This window comes from Pempheris klunzingeri, chromosome 9 (genome assembly GCF_042242105.1).
Source record: "Pempheris klunzingeri isolate RE-2024b chromosome 9, fPemKlu1.hap1, whole genome shotgun sequence".
Lineage (NCBI taxonomy): Eukaryota > Metazoa > Chordata > Actinopteri > Acropomatiformes > Pempheridae > Pempheris > Pempheris klunzingeri.
Window position 1 is genome coordinate 20379490 of NC_092020.1, and position 20660 is coordinate 20400149.

The 20660-nt window shown below is 41.5% G+C and overlaps 1 protein-coding gene across 1 annotated transcript; it reads right to left on the minus strand.

Moving 5' to 3' along the window:
- Positions 1 to 200: 200 nt before the first annotated feature.
- LOC139207049 (probable carboxypeptidase X1) lies at positions 201 to 20061 on the minus strand. Its single transcript, XM_070836682.1, has 15 exons — positions 19740 to 20061; positions 18203 to 18355; positions 14274 to 14383; positions 14049 to 14188; positions 13746 to 13830; positions 6907 to 7066; positions 6723 to 6814; positions 5760 to 5883; positions 3439 to 3635; positions 3165 to 3344; positions 2403 to 2600; positions 2188 to 2284; positions 1336 to 1475; positions 876 to 978; positions 201 to 657 (listed from the first exon to the last, which is right to left on the minus strand). The coding sequence occupies exons 1-15, from the start codon at positions 20059 to 20061 to the stop codon at positions 338 to 340; spliced, it is 2421 nt and encodes an 806-aa protein (XP_070692783.1). The 3' UTR covers positions 201 to 337.
- Positions 20062 to 20660: the final 599 nt, after the last annotated feature.

Below are 20660 nucleotides of genomic sequence, written 5' to 3' on the forward strand. Positions count from 1 at the left end.
GCTTTCTTTATTTAAAAAGAAGCAGCACTAAAATCCAGTATGAAAAGATGGGTCCTATTTGTCCACTGAATAAAAAAATTCTGGTATTGATTTAGAGTTGCTGCATCGAATCATATGAATTGAAATCATGACCAACTGTTCCGTCGTTGCTCTGCTGCTCCACAGGAGAAGATAAAAGTGTTCATTAAAAGGTGTAAAAGCATGTTGCTAAGCAGCATGGTATGCAGCGGTTTGTCCTTGAAAAAAAAAGTGACATGAATCCAGCAAAGATGGGTGTCTCTGGACCCAGAGCGCACTGAACCAAGTCCTGCTTTGTTCTCATTATCATTAATCACGTTCACACCCTCTTTGCCCTCCTGGCAGCGGCGGCGGCGGCAGCAGCAGCACGCCTCTGGTTCAAGGCCTTGGTGGTGACACGGAGCTTACGTAGGCGTAGCTGTCGCAGCCGGAGCTGCAGGTCCTTGGGGAGTTTCCCCCCCTTTGCCAAAAGCTCTTTTAGCCTCTGTTTGGGCATCTTAGTGAGGCGGAAATCACAGATTGTGGGGTAATAGTCGTACATGACCTGGCAGGTGCGGGAGGAGGGGAAGTAGCCCTCTGCGCTGGCAGTCACCCGGTACTCACCGGGATTCAGCAGCCGCCAGTAGTCGCCATCAGCAACTGGAAAAGGAAAGGCAGAAGAAGCTAACGGCGAGCACTGATCTGAAGTAACAGTCAGGATATGCTTGTGAGACATTTTTTGTTATAAATTAATTTACAGTGTCCTATTAAGAAAAAGGGGTAAAATACCTTTAACACTAACTTAATATGCACAGAAAGTTTTCCAAACACAGACCTTCATTTGATAGACTTATCTGGTGTGAGATGTCAGACTGTACCTGATCTAATATGATGATCAATGTCATCAACTTTAATGATGGCATCCGCTATACCAGCTTCTGTATCTTTGTCACGAACAACACCCTTAATTCCACGGTGGACCTAAAAATAAAAAATAAAAAAAAACACTACAATTTAGTTTTAGTGTAGATAGAAAACAGCAATGCACTGTAAAAAGCAACATAACAAAAAGGAGAAAGATGGATGGTGGAGTCCACACTACAGCTACAGTAATGAACACAGCGGTGAACAATATTGTTGTGCTGTACAGAATGTTATCGTTATCTTTATAGTTATTGTTAGATAGTTATCTGTCTTGGTGGGGATGACCCTTAAGACTATTAGTCTTTATTATTTAATCATAGAAAGCGGAAGATTAACATATAGCAAAGAAGAGAAGGAAGAGGAGCTGAAGATGAAAAGAACAAAAGATTAGATTATCAAGCGAAGCAGCCAGACCTGCTCCATGTAAACCAGCAGAGACTCTCTGTTGTTCTCCCACTCGATGGGAAGCTCGCTGGCGTGAGGAAATTTATCACAGGACAACTCCACCGTCACCTCGAAACAGTTGGTGTGCAGGTAGCTGAAATCATTCATACCTGCAAGGGAAGAAAAACCACAGAAATTGATATTTTCTGTTTAGGTTGGATTCAATCTCCTATTAAGGTGTTTATCTTGTTTAAGACGTCAAATGTTATCTTCGCCTATGGATGTAGCACAATTTCAGGGTAGCAACATCAAATGAAGAAAGATTTGATGTAAATAATTGCATCAAAATGTGTGATGGATTCTACATGCAGACTTCAGGTTCATCTGTTATATCCAGTTGCATATTTACAGTGGTGGAATGGAAGTGAGCGCATTTACTTAAGTGGCGTATTAAAGTATAAATTTGAGGTACTTGTACCTCCCTCGAGTATTTTCATTTTATGCAACTCTACATCATCTTTAACTGTTAAATAAGAGGCAGCATCCCACTCAGGCAGCCCGGGTTTAACTTCCTGTATGAACCCTAATATCTGGTTGCAGTTCACTTTGCTCATAAGGAACAGGATGACTGATATCTTGATTGACGGTAAGATACACCAATCAGTTCATGAGCACACAACACTAAAACTGTGGGACTAATAAGGTTGCTGAAGAGATCAAACTAGGGAGCACTGAGAAACCCACATCTCACCTGGATGTGGACAGCACAACAAAACTCTACCATAATAATAATTCTACATGCATTTAAAAACTTCATGGATTTCATCCTTAAATCACACTGGATCAAATGAAGTTTACTTTGAAAAACACACACATTCTTACTTCCTGGTACGTTGTGCCAGTCGGCTCCATTGATGATGTTGTTGTATCTGAGGAAGTCCTTGTTGTGGCAGGGCCGCCGGTCGGGGTTGGACATCACCTGGTTTCATGAGACGGAACAACATGTTGGGTACAAAGTGGTGCCATCCAACCCCTTACTTAGTCACTTCCTTGAAGACGTTTTAAAAATGACGGCAGGAAGTGACAAGAGGATTAACCTGATTGGTGCTGGCATACGCTGTGGACAACCAGCGGAAGAAGCTCTCATCAGAGGTGGGTGTGTGCTCACGAGGCGCCCAGTCCCGGGTCATGTCAAAGGGGTAGGTGACCACCAGCTCTCCGCCATGAAGGTTAGCGCTGAGGACAAATGGGATCTGCTGCATCCAGTTGATGACAGCTCGAGTCTCTGACGCCACCTAATGTTGGAGTTGGAGACTTAGTCAAAAAACATTTTCATCACAGCAGCTGAAATGTCTGCTCCTACAATGACAATGTATCGTTGATTTAATACATCATAAAATGCAACATGTATCATAAATAAGATGCTTGCTCAGACAGAATAAGTGAAAACATCCCGCGTTGTTACATTATTCTGACATTTTACGTGGGGAAGAATGAGAAATTCTGCCATGATTCTGTCATGATTTCACACACTGGCTTTAATGCAACATGTATGCAATACACATACGAGACCATCAGCAGAATTATTAGTGTCTTCATTCCTCAGTAGTAGCCCTAATGGGTGATTCTCAAATTTAAGACTCACTTCCTCACATACATTTTTTGCTTCCTGTTGTAAAAAGTTGTCACGACCAGAGAAAAACGAGACAAGTTGAAGGGCCAAAGCCAAACTGCCCTCAAATTGCTCCTGTCACCCTAAATATAAAATATGAAAGTAGTGGTAAGAGCTGAAATAAGATAAAAGAGGTAAAGACTTTTGTTTTTCCAAAGTGTGTTTTAGGTGTGTATGCAAAACTTACAAAGGCTTCCTCTGAGGTGTACTGCTCTGGGATGGGGAAGTAGTGGTTGATGAGCTTGGACCGGTCAGTCTCCAGCTCGATGGCGGTCCACATCACTGAGTTGAGGTCTGCAAAGTTGTGGTTCATGTCGATACCCTCATAGGAATACCGACCCAGGGCCCAGCCTGCCAATTCTGAACCCTGTGGATGAAACAAAGTGGGATAGAGCTATTGCTGTTATGCTATGGTCACTCAAGTCTGGAGCCATCATAGAGATTACTACACAACCAGGCACCTTTTTAAAGGCCATCTCGTATCCGTCAGGGTTCATGGAGGGCAGAAGGTGGATGCGAGTCTCTTTGACCAGGCGGACGATGCGCTGGTCGCCCCGTTTGTACTCTTGGCACATGTACTGCATTAGATTGAGCAAGAGCTCTCGGCCAAGCGCCTCGTTCCCGTGCATCCCTGCAACATATCGGAACTCTGGTTCTCCTGCAGGGGGCGCCAAAACACAGACACAGGAATGGAGTTAACAGCATTCATTCTGATTTATCATACCATTTGATTTAGTGTTTTTTTTTTTACAAATGTGAAAGAACTCTTCTTCAATTCAGATGGAAAAAAGTTAATCTAAAATCAAAACTCAGAAAAAAAGCAATACCCCACCAGGTAAAAATTATACTGAGGAATCATATCAGCATGCAACATATTTATTTGTCTCTTTCATATGATTCGTTTGCAGATGGTATCATACGTGGCGAGCATGAAAAGTTCTCAAAACCAAAAGCTGTGCTTTCAAAACACCTCCTGTACTGATCGACCTACAGATCTCACTGAACCCCTTTGAAAGACCTGGACCTGTTTCCTGTTTGGTCTGCATACACAGCACTGACAGGCACCTCTGAAATCTCACACATCCTCCTCACAGCCTTTCATGAGGTGGAGTTTCAGCTCGCTTTCCTTTTAAAAGCAATACTGACCACTGAGATGAGTCTCTCACACGGTGGTTCTGAGAATTGGCTGATCGATGGGATTTGTGCATATTGTGACAGAGTTTAAACTGAGATCTGTACAATCACTGAATCATATTTATTTAGAAGTATTGAGTTTGAAAACAATTTAGAGGCCAAAGAAGAACAACATAAGAATCGTTAAGGAACTCTGAACTCCTCTTTTTCTTAGCTATTCAAGTAAATGAAGTGAAAACAACATTGCAATTTAGTCTGATTAGCAAGCTGGACTTTAGAGAACAACAACTGTAGGGAATGATATTTTTCTTCATTTTAGAGCTCTGTGTGCTTTACTTCAATAAGTGGAGCTGGAAACACTACTGAAGATCTTGAATCAGTGTTTCGGTTCAGCCAGTTTGCATGGAACAACCTTTCAGTCGCTCGCTGATGGAAAACACACATTCAGAGTGTTGGAATGGATAGAAAATGTGTAATGTCTGTCTGCAAAATCCCAATGATTGTTAACTTGTTCATTTTCATCCTTGCTCCTTGTTATTGGATGCTGGCTGGGCAAAGATTGCTCAGGGTTTTGAGTCAGAAAGGGAAGATTTTCATAAAAATCATAGTATGTTAAACCCATTGTCTGACTCTGCCTGTCATACTTGTAAGGTCACTGTTATTATCCCAAGCAGCAATCTTTCCTCTCTTTATCTCCAATCAGGCATATTGAGGTGCAAAACACACATCAGTGGCTCAGCGACACGAGATTCATAGAAGTGGGAAAAAAAGGAAAGGACGAGGTTATTTTACTACTTTGAACCCAGTTTGCGCGTTCCATCTGTAACCACTGAGAAGGCAGATGAGAAAACTGAGTCGCAAAAGATCATTCCAACACATGGAACATAAGATTGCATCAAACCAGCGCTGGTCCCTGGAAAAAGAAATTTAAGGTGGACAAAAAAAAATAAATCAGGTCACAGACTGAGCAGAGTGGAGGAGAAAACAGATATTTTCCTTTAGGCTACCAATGATCTGTAGTCCTGACATTACAATACGCTAGACAGAAAGATCTGCAACAGGATTATAATTTTGATAACTAAATACAAATTTGTAAAAAGCGATCAGGGAGGTGTGATCCTCCACTCTCCCTCTGCCCCTCCGTGATGCCGTCTCTGCCGTGTGTTTCGGCGGGAAAACCTCTTCACTCTGCTGCCATGTGGGCAGAGCTGAGGAGGCCAAAGAAAACATTTGTCCACCACAGAGCTGCAACTCTGGTCGGGGCAGGTTTATGTTCCACACTGTGCTGAACTGTCCGTGTAGTTTTGGAGGGTACAGTGAAAGCCACTGTAGATTACTATGATTGCAAAGCATCTGTCTCTGATCCCTCTCATTGGAGGCAGGGCCGTGTGTGGACGACTGCAGTTTTAGTTAAAGAAACATTTATTTAAGCCAGAATTTTCTTTTTTAATTTAACGCACAACCTTTGACCCTTAATTCATGAAAGAGCACACAAAGAGGTGTCTGAAAGATCTGACATACAAAATGAGAACTTGCTTGATGAAAGTGAGAAAACTTTACCAATTGGATCCTTTCTATTTCAGAGATGAACCATACAGAAGCTTAGAATGGGATTTTACCCTTCACATCTGTCTCCAGTGTGTCTCACCCAGTTCGTGTTTTCCAGGGTTGTCGGAGATCTCCATGACGTAGAGCTTCAAACCCGTGTAACTCTTCCCGATGCTGTAGATGCGGGTGATGTCGGGACACTCCTCGTTCACCGTCTTCATCAGCTGCAGAGCGACAACAAGCAGCATGTAGGGAAATGAGATTGGGACAGTGACCTACTAGAAAATGCTCAAGGCACTCCAGCTACAGCGTATTGAGACAGAAGTTTGTGAGCTGTAAACAAAATTACATATTTTTGTTATTAGAATACAGATATCTTTTACTTAATCACTTTTTGTCATTTGACAGTGTGATTATGTTTCTGATTCAAAACAAGGTTTGAATCTCTGTATGTGTGGTACGCAGTTGGTGGTATGAGTTTCTACTGTATGAATTCATAATGGTGGGTTCTCCATCTATGGGAAAGCACACTGCATAGATGAACATGGAGGTGCGCGGTTGAATACCAGCAATTCTTACGAATGAAAAGGATTGTCCAGCAATAGCCCCTTAAGACTACACTTTTAAATAATTTAATGATGTTTGGCCTGTACGGTGTGTTAAAAAAAGCAGAATTTGTCTCCACGTGTGGAATTTGGATCTGTGTTTGTTTCTGTGGGCTGTTTTCTGACCATCAGGTGTATGTAGTATGTAGCTGGTAGTGGCAGCACAGTGATGATGCTGTCATGAAGGAGTGAAACCTCCCATAATATTTGCTTTTTGGTCACACTGAGACCAGGCCACCCACACTGTGGGCGCTTCGTAGACTCACTGCAAAAACCAGGTAGGTTTGTCAACATGGGAGTGGAGTTCTACTCATCTGTACAGGCCAAAAAATGCCCTACTACTAACAGATCGAAGGACATCGTCATCGGTAACGTTTTCTTTAAACCATTGTTATGATCTATCTTATGTTCATTTTGAATTCTAATCATCGTCATATGTACATCATACTGTCTCTGACCTTTCTCATCTCCTTGTAGTTGTGGTGTCCGAAGTCCAGTTTGTCTTTAGATCCTGCCCGCTCTGTCTGCCATGCATAGATATTATTTGGATCTGTGAAATGGAAAAGGTGTGTGTCACAGCAACCGAACATTAAAGGATTAATTAATCAAATGTATTCTATATAAAAGCATTGTTTCCTGCACCTGGGAGTGTGCAGCCCAGCACCTCGGCTCTCAGGCAGATGTCACCCTGCGTCCCGTTCTGGTACCAGGTCTGCGGGTTGATCCGGACGTAACGGGCCACCGTGGAGGTGTTGAATAGGGCCAGGACAGGTGTCTCTGCGTCCTGGTTTCCTTCAAATACCTGCAGCACAAGGAGATGTGGTGAGAAGCAATCTGGAGCGTCTTGGGGGACAAAAGGTATAAGAAGCATATCACAAAGCTAATCCAGCCAGGGACCTTCTTTCATGATGACATCCCTCTGTCTGTGTGCCTAATATTTGCTTTTCATCTCCACTATGGACCTGAAAACAGCACTCCATATACAATTTACATACATATACATTAAGCTGTGAAGCTAAAATATGGGCTTCTTATTACGATTACTTTTAGATCATTGCAAATCATGATTTTTAACTTCCGTTTGTGCATGCTTGCCACCCTCTACTCTTTTTAGCACTGACGGTTTTCTTTCAGAGATGTACTATTTGTGCTTCTCCTCTCCGCTCTTCAACACTTGTTTTAAAGATAAAGAAAATACAAGAAAACTCATTAACTGACTTGTGAAAAGATGTATTTTTTTTACTCATTAGTCTCTGAGTAATATTGAAGCCAGTCTGATGCTGCATGGAAAAAATCCTTGCTTGACTGACACTTCATGGTCAGCTGTGGCTGTGTGGCAGACATGCCCTAAACACCACACGAATGAATAAACCAAGGCTGTTTCCAGATCTATTTTTGGCATCCTGAAGGACAGTGGAGTTTCAGAAATGTAACCAAACCACACAGTCCTGTCATGGGGACCATGAAGACATGCAGCATTGTTACCCCTTATCCCCATGAAAGAAAAAGGAGGAACTTCCAAGCTGTTGTTCACTGATGGAACATGTTCATAATGTTCTTGGTACAAAACCACTGTATCCCTTTGTTGGAATGGCGGTAACAGTTTGTGGGTGAATTACACTCATTCTTATTTTCTTCCGTAAACTGGTATTACACGTCCACTGCACACATTTCACCATGAATCATTAAAATATAAGACTTTAGACTTAGACTTTTCTTTATTTGATCCCCCATAGGGGGAAATTCTCATGTTACAGCAGCAACAATTGAACAGGGAGAGTGAAAAGAAGCAATAGTAAAAGAAAAAATAGCAATAAGTTAGTGTTCCAGTTGAAAAAAATTTTTTAGTATTTTTTTTCAGTCTCTTTATCCATGAATTAATTGATCTTAATTGACCAAAAATATTCATTATACAGTTAAATGTTATGGTAAAGCAGTAAAATCACATTTGAAAGCCATTCATGCATTTTTGGTTGTGGTCAATGACTAATTAGTTATTCAAAAACTAATCTACTAATCTACAAATATTTAGTGTTTTCTCACATCCCCTTGATTTAAAGCAGCTTTGTCACCACATTGGTAGTAAATCTTGGAACAATGGTCGGAAGATTCGTATTTACCTTTTCTTTACCAAACACATTTTCAAGCAAGCCATCTACCTATCTATTATGTGGTTAAGGAATTGAAAAAAATGTCTGTTTTTCTGCTGAACTGCCTCTTGGTAAGCTTCATACAGAACAATATCTTTAACATACACCAGCACCTGACCAATATTTCAAAAAATGTAGATGAAACTGAAATAATTTATTTCCATCTTTATTTATAATGTAAAGGGTGCAATTTCATGGATGCGGTTAGGGCTTAAAGTGAATGGAATTTTCTGGGGTGAGGTTTTGAGTTAGGGTTGCGGTGGAATGGGGGTAAGATAAGAGGGGGTGGATGAAGGGGAGAATATAGTTAAGGATTCAATCTTTAGTAACTTAAAATCTTAAAAAGACTTGTCTCTTCTACTTTGTTGATAGCTGGATTTTTTAGACCCCCTTGTTGGTCAGTATCCTCCATTTCTTCCTGATCTTGTTTGGAAGTTCCTGGAAGACATGGATGATGTTCTTTGGCTCTGTGACTCCATCAAGTACTTCCCTGTCCTGGACATCTACAGACAGTCTACTTCCCTCTTCCTGCTTGAGCCTGGAGGCAGCAGACGTCCTGCTGAGGCATCCCATCACCTGCTCGGTCATCAGCTGACTGTAGTCATCGATGGCGGCTTCATACTTCTTGGTCGACTCTTCCCATTTAACGGCTGATGAAGCGCCGCTTTGGACTTGGATCACGTGACCCATTCTCCATGATGGCGGAGGGAAGATGAGTAATGTCAGCAGGCCTTTCACAGCTTCCTCAACGAATAAGTACATCTGGTCAGAGATCGCGATGGAATCAGCGGGACATCCTGGCGGCTTTGTAAGTTCTGTCTCGGACCACGCCTTTCTGCTGGGATCCAGCGGCTTAGTCAGACTTCGTTCCTGTTGGTGAAACATGCTAGTGACCTTGTCAGCCAGTATCTTAGAGAATGTGCCCAGCTTGTCCTGGCTGATCAGCTCTTCCAGCCTGGCAGGTGCTGTATCTCCACTCCCAGTTTGGACTCTGCTGCCGCCTTGTTTCAACCTCTGCTCTGTTTCATCCACTAAAGATCTCACTACACCTGCCACGCTATTGACACTGGATTCACATGAACCAATCACTGTGCTGTGGATGCTGTGCACATCACTGCCCTCCTGGATGTCTGTGGTGTCACTCCTGCCATGCAGAACAGCAGACAAAGCCCTCCTTTCCTTTTCATCCTCCCTCAGTTTGTCCAAGACCTCTTTGTGGAAGTTGAAGAAATTCCGCAGTTTCTCCCGCAAATTGAGTTTTAGTACCAATGCTGCCGAGGCAACTTGGTCCTCAGTCACTGTGGTGTTTTCAGAACATTGCCATGGGAAGATCATTTTCCTCGGCTTTGGTTGGCACAGTTGATTTACGCTGTTCACTACAGTGTCCACCATCTCTGAGGCCACCAATTCCAACAAGGCCATGTGGGGTTCACCTAAAGTGTCCATTGTCCTGAAGCTCTGCGAGGAAAACATGAGCAGTGACCTCCTAAGGACTTCTTCAAGTTCCTTCAGGCTGGTACGACAAAACGTCCCGCACGAAAGGGCTTTGAAAACTTCCTCAGGGGACACAGTGATTGGATATGTTTTCTCCTTGCCCTGAAGAGCTGATCCATCTCTGACTTCAGGGTTCGCCTCCCATGGTGTTTCATCCTTTTGGCCCTTTTTAAAGGCTACTCTTACTTTGCTGATGCAGCTCTGAAGTGTTGCTTGAAGGTCCCTAAAACAGCCACAGTACCCCATTCCAGAATCATCCAAACTGTCCACATCATCCTTATCCATCCTTATCCTGCCTTCTGTCTCTAGTTTGGTTGATCTCATTTTGATGTCCAGGTTTTTCAGGATTTTTATAGCAGTGCTTTCTGTCTTCACACCTGCTTCTGCCCTTTCTTTGCAGTAGTCCAAACTTTTAAGGATAGCTGCAACCACCTCCTCTATTGCCAGCTCTAAAAACTGTTCAACGTCTTCCAATGAGGCCACCTCAGCAAGGGCCTCGCCTGCACAGCTCAAGGACTTCATGCTTGTAGATATGTTCTCTAATACCTGTTCCTGGGCCTGCAGTGCAGTCACTGTGCACTCACCCGCCTCAGGAACAGAGGTGTAGGCAAATAAGACAGGCAGACCCTGGTTCGCCTGCTGCACTTCATCTCCCAGCATGCTTCTGGCGGCTGACTGGGAGGCAGAGCTGCCCAGTGACTCAGCCAGACTTTCCTGACTGACTCCAAAATACATTTGGAGAGGCTCTTCGACGTGGGGTTTCACCATCACAGGGGAGGATCTACAAACAAACAATTATTATTATTATTAACAAACAATCAGTCTACGTTATTGAATAACAGCTAAATCAGTTTTTTTGCTACTAAAGTGCTGCTGAGAGCCAGTGCTGCTGACACTGACCATTTCACTTGCATATTTGAATAAGAATACAGTCACAGCCTCAAACAAAATAAAACATTTTTATCTTGTGATATAAACTATTATTTTTGTTGTTGTTGTTGCTGTTGTTATTATTATTATTATTATTTGTATTTCTTATTTTTCTATTCTTAAATTTGACCAAAATTATATACTCATATATCATATTATTATAGTTTTTCATAACTGTCTGTGTTTATTAATAAACAATTAAAAATCACAGTTATGCACCTTTACCTGACCAACCACATGTTAACACCATTTTTATGTTTATCCTACTAGGTTTTCTTTCTAAGGATGCAACAATGATGCGGAAGTGAACGCTCCAACCTGCTGTCCTTGCTTTGAGTCTCCTCTCTGCAGGATTTGCTGGCTGAAGCTTCGGGACAGTCTTTGGCCTGCAGGCGGTCCATCAGGGCCGGGACCAGCATCTGTAACACCAGCTCTGACACCACCCTGACGATGCTCCTAGACACCTTGGCCAGGTGAGCCTGGGTCAGCTGGAGGGAAAATGCACAGAGGAAGCCGTTTAATGTCGACTGTAATGTCACTGGACACATTCAACTGCAGCTCCTGTCTTCTGACTTTTCTAAAAGCAGAAATAAGCAACACTAAGAGAAACTAGACATTTCAGGCTGCATCTCTGAACACAGGCTTTCACATTAAATCAAGGTAAATGCTATTAAAACTGAACTGCATCTCAAAGAAACAAAGTGACACCCTGAAGGTTTTAGCATACTAACTGATGATTTAGTTTAGTAACCAGTCCCCTAATACTGCGAGTAAAGATTTCTGGAAATCTAACTTAATATTAAACAATCTTATAAACTTTTTATATCTGATCTTCTTTTCCAACACACATTCCAAAAATACCTAAACTTTGGACACTTTGGTTTGAATGATCCTCTGGTTAACCAAATGGCACTAAAGCTATAACCTACTTGTCTTTGTAAGTTACTCACTGGTTCTCTCATCCTCTCCCGTATGCTCTCCCACTGTCGGTCGTCCAGATTGTTGATAAAGGAGGAGAGGATGTGGGAGCAGAGATTTTCCTCCTCCTCTTCCTCCTCCTCCTCGCTCAGGACCGACTCTGCCACAAATCGTAACGCCTCCGCCCGCATCTTGCGACGGGCTCTTGATGAAAGCATCGAGCCGGTGTTGGTGCTCCGGGTCACATGCGTGCTTCTGTCACCGCTGCTGCCCCCCATAATACCCCCCAACCACCAAGAGGAACTGTAGCGGATGGATGTTGTGATGTGAGAGACTGCGGTTCGACCCCCGTTTAAACCGCTGATCAGTGTTGTTTTTTAAAGCATGAATGTGATTGTTCAATAGTTGTCTTTACTACTGTAACCATGGCAATGAAGCCCCGCCCCCTAAATATGGAAGGAGTCCTCTTAATTTAAAGCACATCTTTCTAACCATAACAAAATAGCTACTAATCTGACCCCAGATTACATTCCTCTAAACATAACAGCAAACATACACACCAGTAGACAGCAGCCTAATCACAGATCAGACTGTAGGTCTGATCGTTCACTTCAGCACATTGCTGTGATATACTGACATGGAATTTTTATTTATTTTATTGTAACAACCAGACATACAGGCCTGGCAACATTGGTTGCTAGAGTTAACATTGTCACTATATTGGACAGGACAAGACTGACCTGCAAAAGAGGAGATTTGCATTTTCTTCTGGATAAAAAGCACTATAATGTTTACATTTCTCGACCGATTTGAGTCGTTTTTATTATCAAGAGTTTATGATTTACGTGGAGTAAAAACATACAAAATTTAGAAAAAAAACCCTGTAAATATTGCTTTTTATCCAGAAAAATGCTGTTTACCTTTATGTGTTTGCAGGCCAGTCTTGTCTGGTCCAATATGGCGGTTCCACTGACATCAGCAGCCAATGCGGCTAAATATCTGGCTGTGACATCATAAAACTCCTTTACTTGTATTTGTTTGAAATTTATAGAAACACTTCACTGTTGCCACTGTTGTTTTATAAATATGATTTTATGTTTAGGCTGCATCTATTTTTCACTGAGCCTATTTGTGTAATAGTTCTTTTTTTTTTTAAATTTCTTTTATTTCAATCAGTTGGCTAAAATATTGATTCACATATTCATTATTTACTCACCTGTACTTGGTGACAAAGCTGCCGTGAGCACTCTTGGATGAGCAGTAAAAACCGCATGTCACAGGGTGTGTTTTATGGTTAGTAAGCATGTAGAGAGGTAACGCTCCTCTATTTTTGTTGTGTTGTTAACCACCATGCTATTTTATGGTTTTTCATTAAAAACTCAACTATGATGAGTAAATACAAACTGAAAACCTTCTCATTTCCTTTTAATTATAGTAGGTTACCAAAAGACATCTATTCAGAAAGTCAGTCCCAGAGCAACAAGGTATTTGGACAATAACCAGCAATAAAGTAGTAAGCTAAAGCTATACCTTTAAAATAAAGTGTCAGCAAAAGTTACAACATACTTACAAAGTGAATATACTGTAAACCATCTTTTAATTGTTAAACTGAAAATATTTATGTATGTTTGAAGTGATTCATCTTATTTCGCTCTCTGTGGCAGAGGTGGGACTATCATGGTGCTATTCATGTGTTATACTGACCTTCAGTCATTTACATTCAAGCCATATATATATGTAAAATACTTACATTTTACCTCTACATTTCAACTCTGTCTTACATGTTGTAAATGTTTAAAAAAATGAGAAATGCTAGGTCATTATAGTGCAATTCACCCACTGGCTCATATCACCATGTTAACAAAAACCTTACCAGATCAGCTTGGGAAGTGAAGTGTGGGGGGGAAAAAATGTAGAAAACGTAAAGAGAAAGAGATAAAAGTTCAATCTGAGGTTTGGAAAAAAAAGAAAAACAATTTGTTCACTTACAGCCTCTTCGGTCCCGTTCATGCACGGCCTCCAGACCAGCGTGTCATTGCTGAACTGCACCTTGTAGGTGTGCACCACGTCCCAACTGTGTGTGAAAACACAAATGTAGCTCTATAGCAGATATCATATGACATGTGACGCAGAAAAAATAAAAGATCTGCCGAATAAGACCGCCACCATTAAAAGACAGACTTCACTATAAAGACAGGAAAATCCCTATAAAGAACTGCTTTGAAAGTGAACTACTCTACAAAACTGCATTTCCCAGGGCACACCACATAAACTTTAACTCTCACCACTGACCTCCAGATAGAGTTGCGACCCTGCAGGATGACACCAGTGAAGCGAGTCGGTCGCAGAGCATCGACCTCCAGCCACTGCTTCTTGTCTCTGTACTGAGCACACCAGGCTCCATCGTAGATGTCACCATCCTCGATGCCAGACTGTAACACACACACACACACACACACAAACGTGTAAGCATGTAAGAGATCATACTTTTGGTTTGCTGTCGGTCTGTCTGCTCACCTGGATGTTGAGCCGGCCGCGGTGAGGGCCCAGGCCTCTGCGCTTAAAGGACGACGCTCTCAGCTGCGTGTCTTTGACCTTCAGTGACTCCAGACCCAGTGGAGGACACTCTGACACAGTCAACAGAGATTTATTCACCATGTGATTATCAGTACACCGTGTCAGTAGAGAACAGAGCAGGAGAGCGAGAAGATGCCAGTTTTCCAGAGGTCCAATTCTAGTTTCATCGACAGACAGCACTGACATGACATGCAGACAGAATAAAAAGGAAAACATGTTTCCTGTCCGTCTCGAATGATACAGATTTTTTATTAATTTCCTGCTTAAATTGGGCAAAATAAAATGCATGGGACCAGCATCTCAACCCACTTTGCTGCTCTGTACAATATAGTAACAAAGTGAATACAGATTTACTCACTACATGTACTGCAGTTAGACATCGACATACACTCACACGTACATATATAAACATATGTACACTCACTTGACCTTGTGAGAGCTGAGAGATCACAAGATCAACTCTAAAACGCATGTGAGTACAAATCTAATCGCTAAGGACAAATTCGAAATTCTAATGTTTTAATGTGACAGAATGCACATGAATTATCCACCACTGTCAGAGGTTTCTTTCATGTTATTAGTGTGAAAGACAGATTAAAGAAAACAGCGGAATAAAAAAAAAGCGTAGAAACATAAATGCAGATGTTTCGAAACAGGACACGTGTGGGAGATTTCAGAGTGATGTGCCACAACCAACATGAAAAACATCAAGCGAAACTCTACATTATGTTTTTTTTTTTAAGATCTTTGCTTGTAATTAAGTATTTATCATTATCAGGTATAACAACTTTGACCTAATTAAAAGTCTCCTTTCAACACTGATGGATTTACAAATCAAACCAAAGACAGCAAACTGAAAGAGAAGTAAAACTGAGAGCAGGACAAACTCTCTTGTAGACGGTGAAATTTATTTAAACCTGTCCAGCTTCCTCTGCTTCCGTGTTCAAGCCTCAGACAGACTCTCATTGTCTGGAGGGTTCAGGTCGGTTCAAGCTGCCTCTTCCTGCCAGGAAGCTTTACTGGCTGCTAAAAAGTCTCAGGCCAAGGTGTAGAAGCAGGATAAATGGTAAATGTAGGTGGGATTTCCTTAAAAGACCGTACCCCCCCTTTTGCCTTGTAGTCCAGCTGGATCTTTGCTGAGCTGCTTGTGACTCAAAATGTTGCTCAGCTCCAAAGAGTAATATCTCTTAGTTGCTGCTAACCGGTGGATTCCTGCCAAACTGTAAACTTCTAAACCCACTGAAGCTGAGCCAGAGAGATCTGGCAAACTGACAGTGATGCCCACAAGACAAAACATTCAATTTATTGTACATTGAAGCAGTCCACAGTCCGGCTGCTTATCTGTGTAAATAAATCCCACTGGGAGAGAAAATACATTCAGATTGTTTGTTGGGGGCCAAAATCTCGGAGCGCTTGGTGGTTCTGCAATACAAACAAAGAAAATGTGATTCTGTGGTCTGTATTGGTCTTTGCCTGAAGCAGTTGGTTAGGTCTATCTAAGTAGCCCCGTCTCTCCTGTCTATCTCAGTTTTCACGTCTGCTCCACCAAAACACTTCTTTTCTCTCCTTAAAAAGGAACCACAAGGGGAAGACGGAGCCCAGAGATGCCTCATTAAAGAAACCGCCCCATCCTGGGCCTCAGCCCCGTGGGCTCATCGACATGACCGCCCGCCTGCACAATCCATATTCAATCAATATAATCAGGTTTTATTTGTATTGCACCTCATGATACTTTTCATGTAGAGCAGGTCACAGCCTTTAGTCTACGGACTCTTTAGTCTACAGAGATCCAGCGACTGGAGAATCCCCACATGAGCAGGCAGTTGGTGACGACTGAACAATAAGTGAAACCTCCAACAGAACGGGGCTCATGGGGGGGGGGGGGGGGGGGGGGGGGGGGGGGCATCTGCCTTGAGTGAACTCAAAGATTGCTGTCGGACGACATTAAGGGTTTGAAGGAGGATTAATTATGCAAAATGAAATCAAACCACACTCATGATAACTAAGCACATTTAAATGTATGGCAGTGCTGTAACACCATGGATATGGCCACGGCTCCTCATGGTTCAGGAGTTAGGAGCTTTCTAAATGCAAACTGCAACAAAAACAATTCCCTTGTTCCAATTTAAACATTCAATTATATATAGTGAAATCTTCAGGGGTATCCTGCAATAACAACCATACAAATGGGACTCAAAACAATCTCCTTGGATATGGGAATAAATGTCTAAAACATCTTAAAGAGAACAAAAGCCGTCTCCCACTAGATTCAACCTGAAGCATCTTGACCTGCCAATAAGAAGTCTAAGCTCATCATGGTGGGTAGTAACTCTGACATAAAAAAAACTTTCTTCCTTTCTTCCCTCAGTTGTTCAATTTCGCTGTTATTTCCCCTCAACATAACAACCACTGTCATCTGACACAGAATATGATGAACAGAAACAAACCAAACAACTGAGAATTTCAACGTGAAGTCAACTGATGGGACTCTTTACTTAATATGGAAACTTGGAAATTGAGTGTTTATTGACGTTCTTTCATGACAAAACCAAGAAACTGGACTTGTTTTGTGAGCCCACCAAAGCAGCGTCCTTCTCTTCACCAGTTAAATAAGAAGAGGTCCTATTATAAGTTTCTATTTTTACATTTTTACTCACTTTTCCCATCATGCCAACTTCTCTGGCCCATCACTTACGGTTAATCTCACTCCAGCACTGGCTGACAGGCCTGAATGGATTTTAATGAGCATCAGCTTTGATTTGACATGGCATTTGACAAGTTGCTTACCAAGCATTATTTCCAGCCAACTTCCACAAGTTAATCTCTGCCTCTACTATACATACACACATTACATGTACAGACGCTCTATGTACACACGCTTCCTCAGTCGGCTCGATTCCCGGTCTAGGACACACACACACACACATACACACACACACAAATATGCATGCATATACAAGAATTTGTAAAACACACAAACCACCGCACTGTGATTTGTGTGTGTTTGTATTAAAGTTATTATGGGGACAAAACTCTGTCCCCCACAATGTTAATCATTTATTCTAAGTTCCGGACTTGGTTTTATTGGTTCAATTTATGAAGAATGTCCTTATAAGGACAGTATTTCCAGTTTGTGTGTGAGAGAGGTAAAGAAAGAGACACTTAGTGAACAGAAGCAAATACAGAGAAAAGATAAGGGTGGACATTAAAGACAGGGACAGCACAGGAGGCATTAACAATGTCAGCAGAGGCCAGTGAATAAAGATAGGGGACATCTTTGTGGCCAGCAAGCTCTCTGATCACATTGCCAATGTGTATCAAGAAGACTGGCAGCTGTTTTATCTGTGCAGGATTAGTTTTCAGCCGGGAAAAAGTCCAAGTTTTGGCATACAAGGTACACAGCATTTTCGGCTTTATGTGATAAGACAACATAAAACCTCTAAAGGAATCAATGAAATTAATGCAGGCTATGGATTAAGTAAATATTGATGTCCCCGCTGGTATTACTTTGACACCAATATTTTCGCAGTGCTCAGTGTTGGTTTAGAGAGAGGTGAAGCTGCTCCCAGTCTCCTCAATAATGGCTTATCAGAGACGTGTTTGTGGCGAGTCTGTGCTTATTTAAAGAAGCAGATTGAGTTAATTTCTTTACAGTATACACATTTAGATATACAGCATGGGGCATGAATCAGATTTGGGTCTGAACTTAATGTTAAGTTAGCAAATAGTTTCAAGGTTTGTCTGATGCTTTCCTGGGTGGGTTTGTCCCGACACACCACAAGTGAAAGCTCTTAAAACTATTTGCCGCTGATATCTGACCCTTGTCTGATTGACATACTGTATACATCAGGGCTAATCCCCATACATACGTGGGACTGGCTCCTTGGCCACTGACTGTCTCAGACTTGGTTTCACCTGAGGTTTGACTTTTTTAACCTTTGGCTTCTTGATGACGAGTTTGGGTTTCTTCAGGGTCGTTTTGGGCTTCTTTGCTACCTTAACGCTCCTGGTGGACCTCCTTTCTACAAAAATGCAAATCATTTTAATGCGTAGTAGGAAACATTCATACCTGGAGAACATGACCTTGGACTTTAGGAATGAATCATGTATACAGGAAAAGCCTTTCTGCATACGACTTTAAAGGAAATTCATTATGGGGAAAAACATTTATTTAGTTAGAAGATGAGATTGAAGGAGGTTTGGAGGAGGGGGAAACAGCTGGCTTGCCTCTGTCCAAAGATTTTTTTTAAAATCGTCTACTGCTTACTAGAACCTATATTTGCTGACTGTGGAGGGAAGTCACAGCACCCAGCCAAGAAATAGTTCGGCAAATAACTCTCACAAAGCCGCAACCTGTATATATAACATATAACATTTAATTGGTGTGCTTTAGATGAGTCTGGCAAGCTGTTTCCAGTCTTTATGCTAAGCTAAGCTAAGCAGCCTCTGTCTGCAACTTCATAGTTCATAAAAAAATTAGAGAGAAATAAATCTTCAGTGTAACTCAGCAAGAACGTGAACAAGGGCATTTTCCAAACATCTAAACCTAACATTGGCTTATTCACAGCAAGCAGCATAAAACAGCTTGCAAACCAGAGAGTGCATTAATGTAAATGCTGCCTTGCTGGAGGTTTTGACTGTACATGCTTATATTACAACATTATAACATTTGGCTTCATCGAGGATACAGTTGCATTAACCCCTGCCTGGGGAACATCGGACCTCAGAGGGCGAGTGGTGTTTTTTTTTTTTTTTTTTGAAGCATCACACAGCCCATCTGGTTTTCATCAGTAGAAAACACACTCCTAAAAGTTCTCACTGCACACAGCATATGTGGAACATCCTCCCCCAACCCTCGGACACTGACTCTCTGACCGCAGATATGCAAAGACCAACAGAGCTTTCTTTGCACTCTGAGAATCTGTGAGGCTTTGAGGAACCCTAAAAAGATTACTTGAATTGTTATTTAAATCCTGTGGTGCCATTATTCACTACAACTCCTTCAATAATGGATGTTGGACCTTTGCAACCAGTGACATACTGGGGTTTGATCTGAGGGACATTTATTCTATCTATTTTTCAAAGATGAAAACTTACCACATTTCTTCCTAGAATTTAAACTCTGGTTACTTTGTGTTACTCTGCAAACAAACATGACCTTCTGTGAGAACAATCATTTTACCAGCATGTCTGTTTCTGTTGATGGGAAAAGTAATGATACACATGTAAAATTACTCAACAATGAGTCAGATTTGCACAAATGCCCTTCTAAAGATGTTTCCAATGACTAAGAAATCCTATTACAAATTTTATAAGGCTACAGTGTAATCAGTGTAACATTTTCCATATGGGATAAATCAAAAAGCATTAAAATTCCAGCATATAAAATGTAAAATACCAACTCACCTAATTCCAAAGGACCCTCTTCTTCTTTAGAGACTTCTCTGGTCACTGCTCTCTCTGTTGTTTTAACAGTGTCTTCAGCAGTTGTGGTGGTTTTAGGAGGGTTAGTTGTTGACTTGCTGTAACTGGTTGTGAATCCTGTGGTGGGAATCTCAGTGGCATTCATATTCCCTGCAGGAAAAAGCCTCTCAGTTGAGGTAAAAGCTGCATCTGAATCCACAGTGGATCTCACTGTAATTGTGTCATCATCAGGCCTGGCTGAAATGAGGATAAATAATCCATTATGCAGAAACAAAAGCAGAATGAAGTGCAGGACTCCTGCCATAGTAACTCTTCCCTGCAGGAACCGCTCCAACACTGAGCATTCAACCTCTCTGACCTGCCGCTCTGCAACACTATCAAGTCACCCCCAATACAAAAACAACTTCCAGTCATGGATTTAAAAAATAAAAGCTGTGTTGGTATAGTGTATGTAGGGCAACAGATAGTAGTGAGGAAAAACAGTGTACTCTTTCCTCACTACTATCATGCTTTCTAACAAAAACAGCAAAAAGGTTGAAGCAACAGCAGAAAATGAATTTGCAACAACTTTGATACAATTTAGGTCATAAATTAACCCATGTGTTACTTAACATATTTTCTTATGTCTAGCAATTTACAGCAAAGAAGAAATATTACAAAAACTTCAATTTAACAAATAGTTTCTGAGAACTTTTATCCCCTTGGGTTCCTTATTAAGATAACAATTGAGGCTAAACATTCAAGTTTTTTGACCTAATAGTAGGTTAACATGGTCATTTTCATTGCTTCTGATTATCAGATGTTCAGTCGACTTCTACAAAGCATGTTTGAAAATGGAGACAACAGATGCAGCAGAGATGAAAAAGTCAGTAGGTAACACTTTCAAACATACCATGTAGAAGT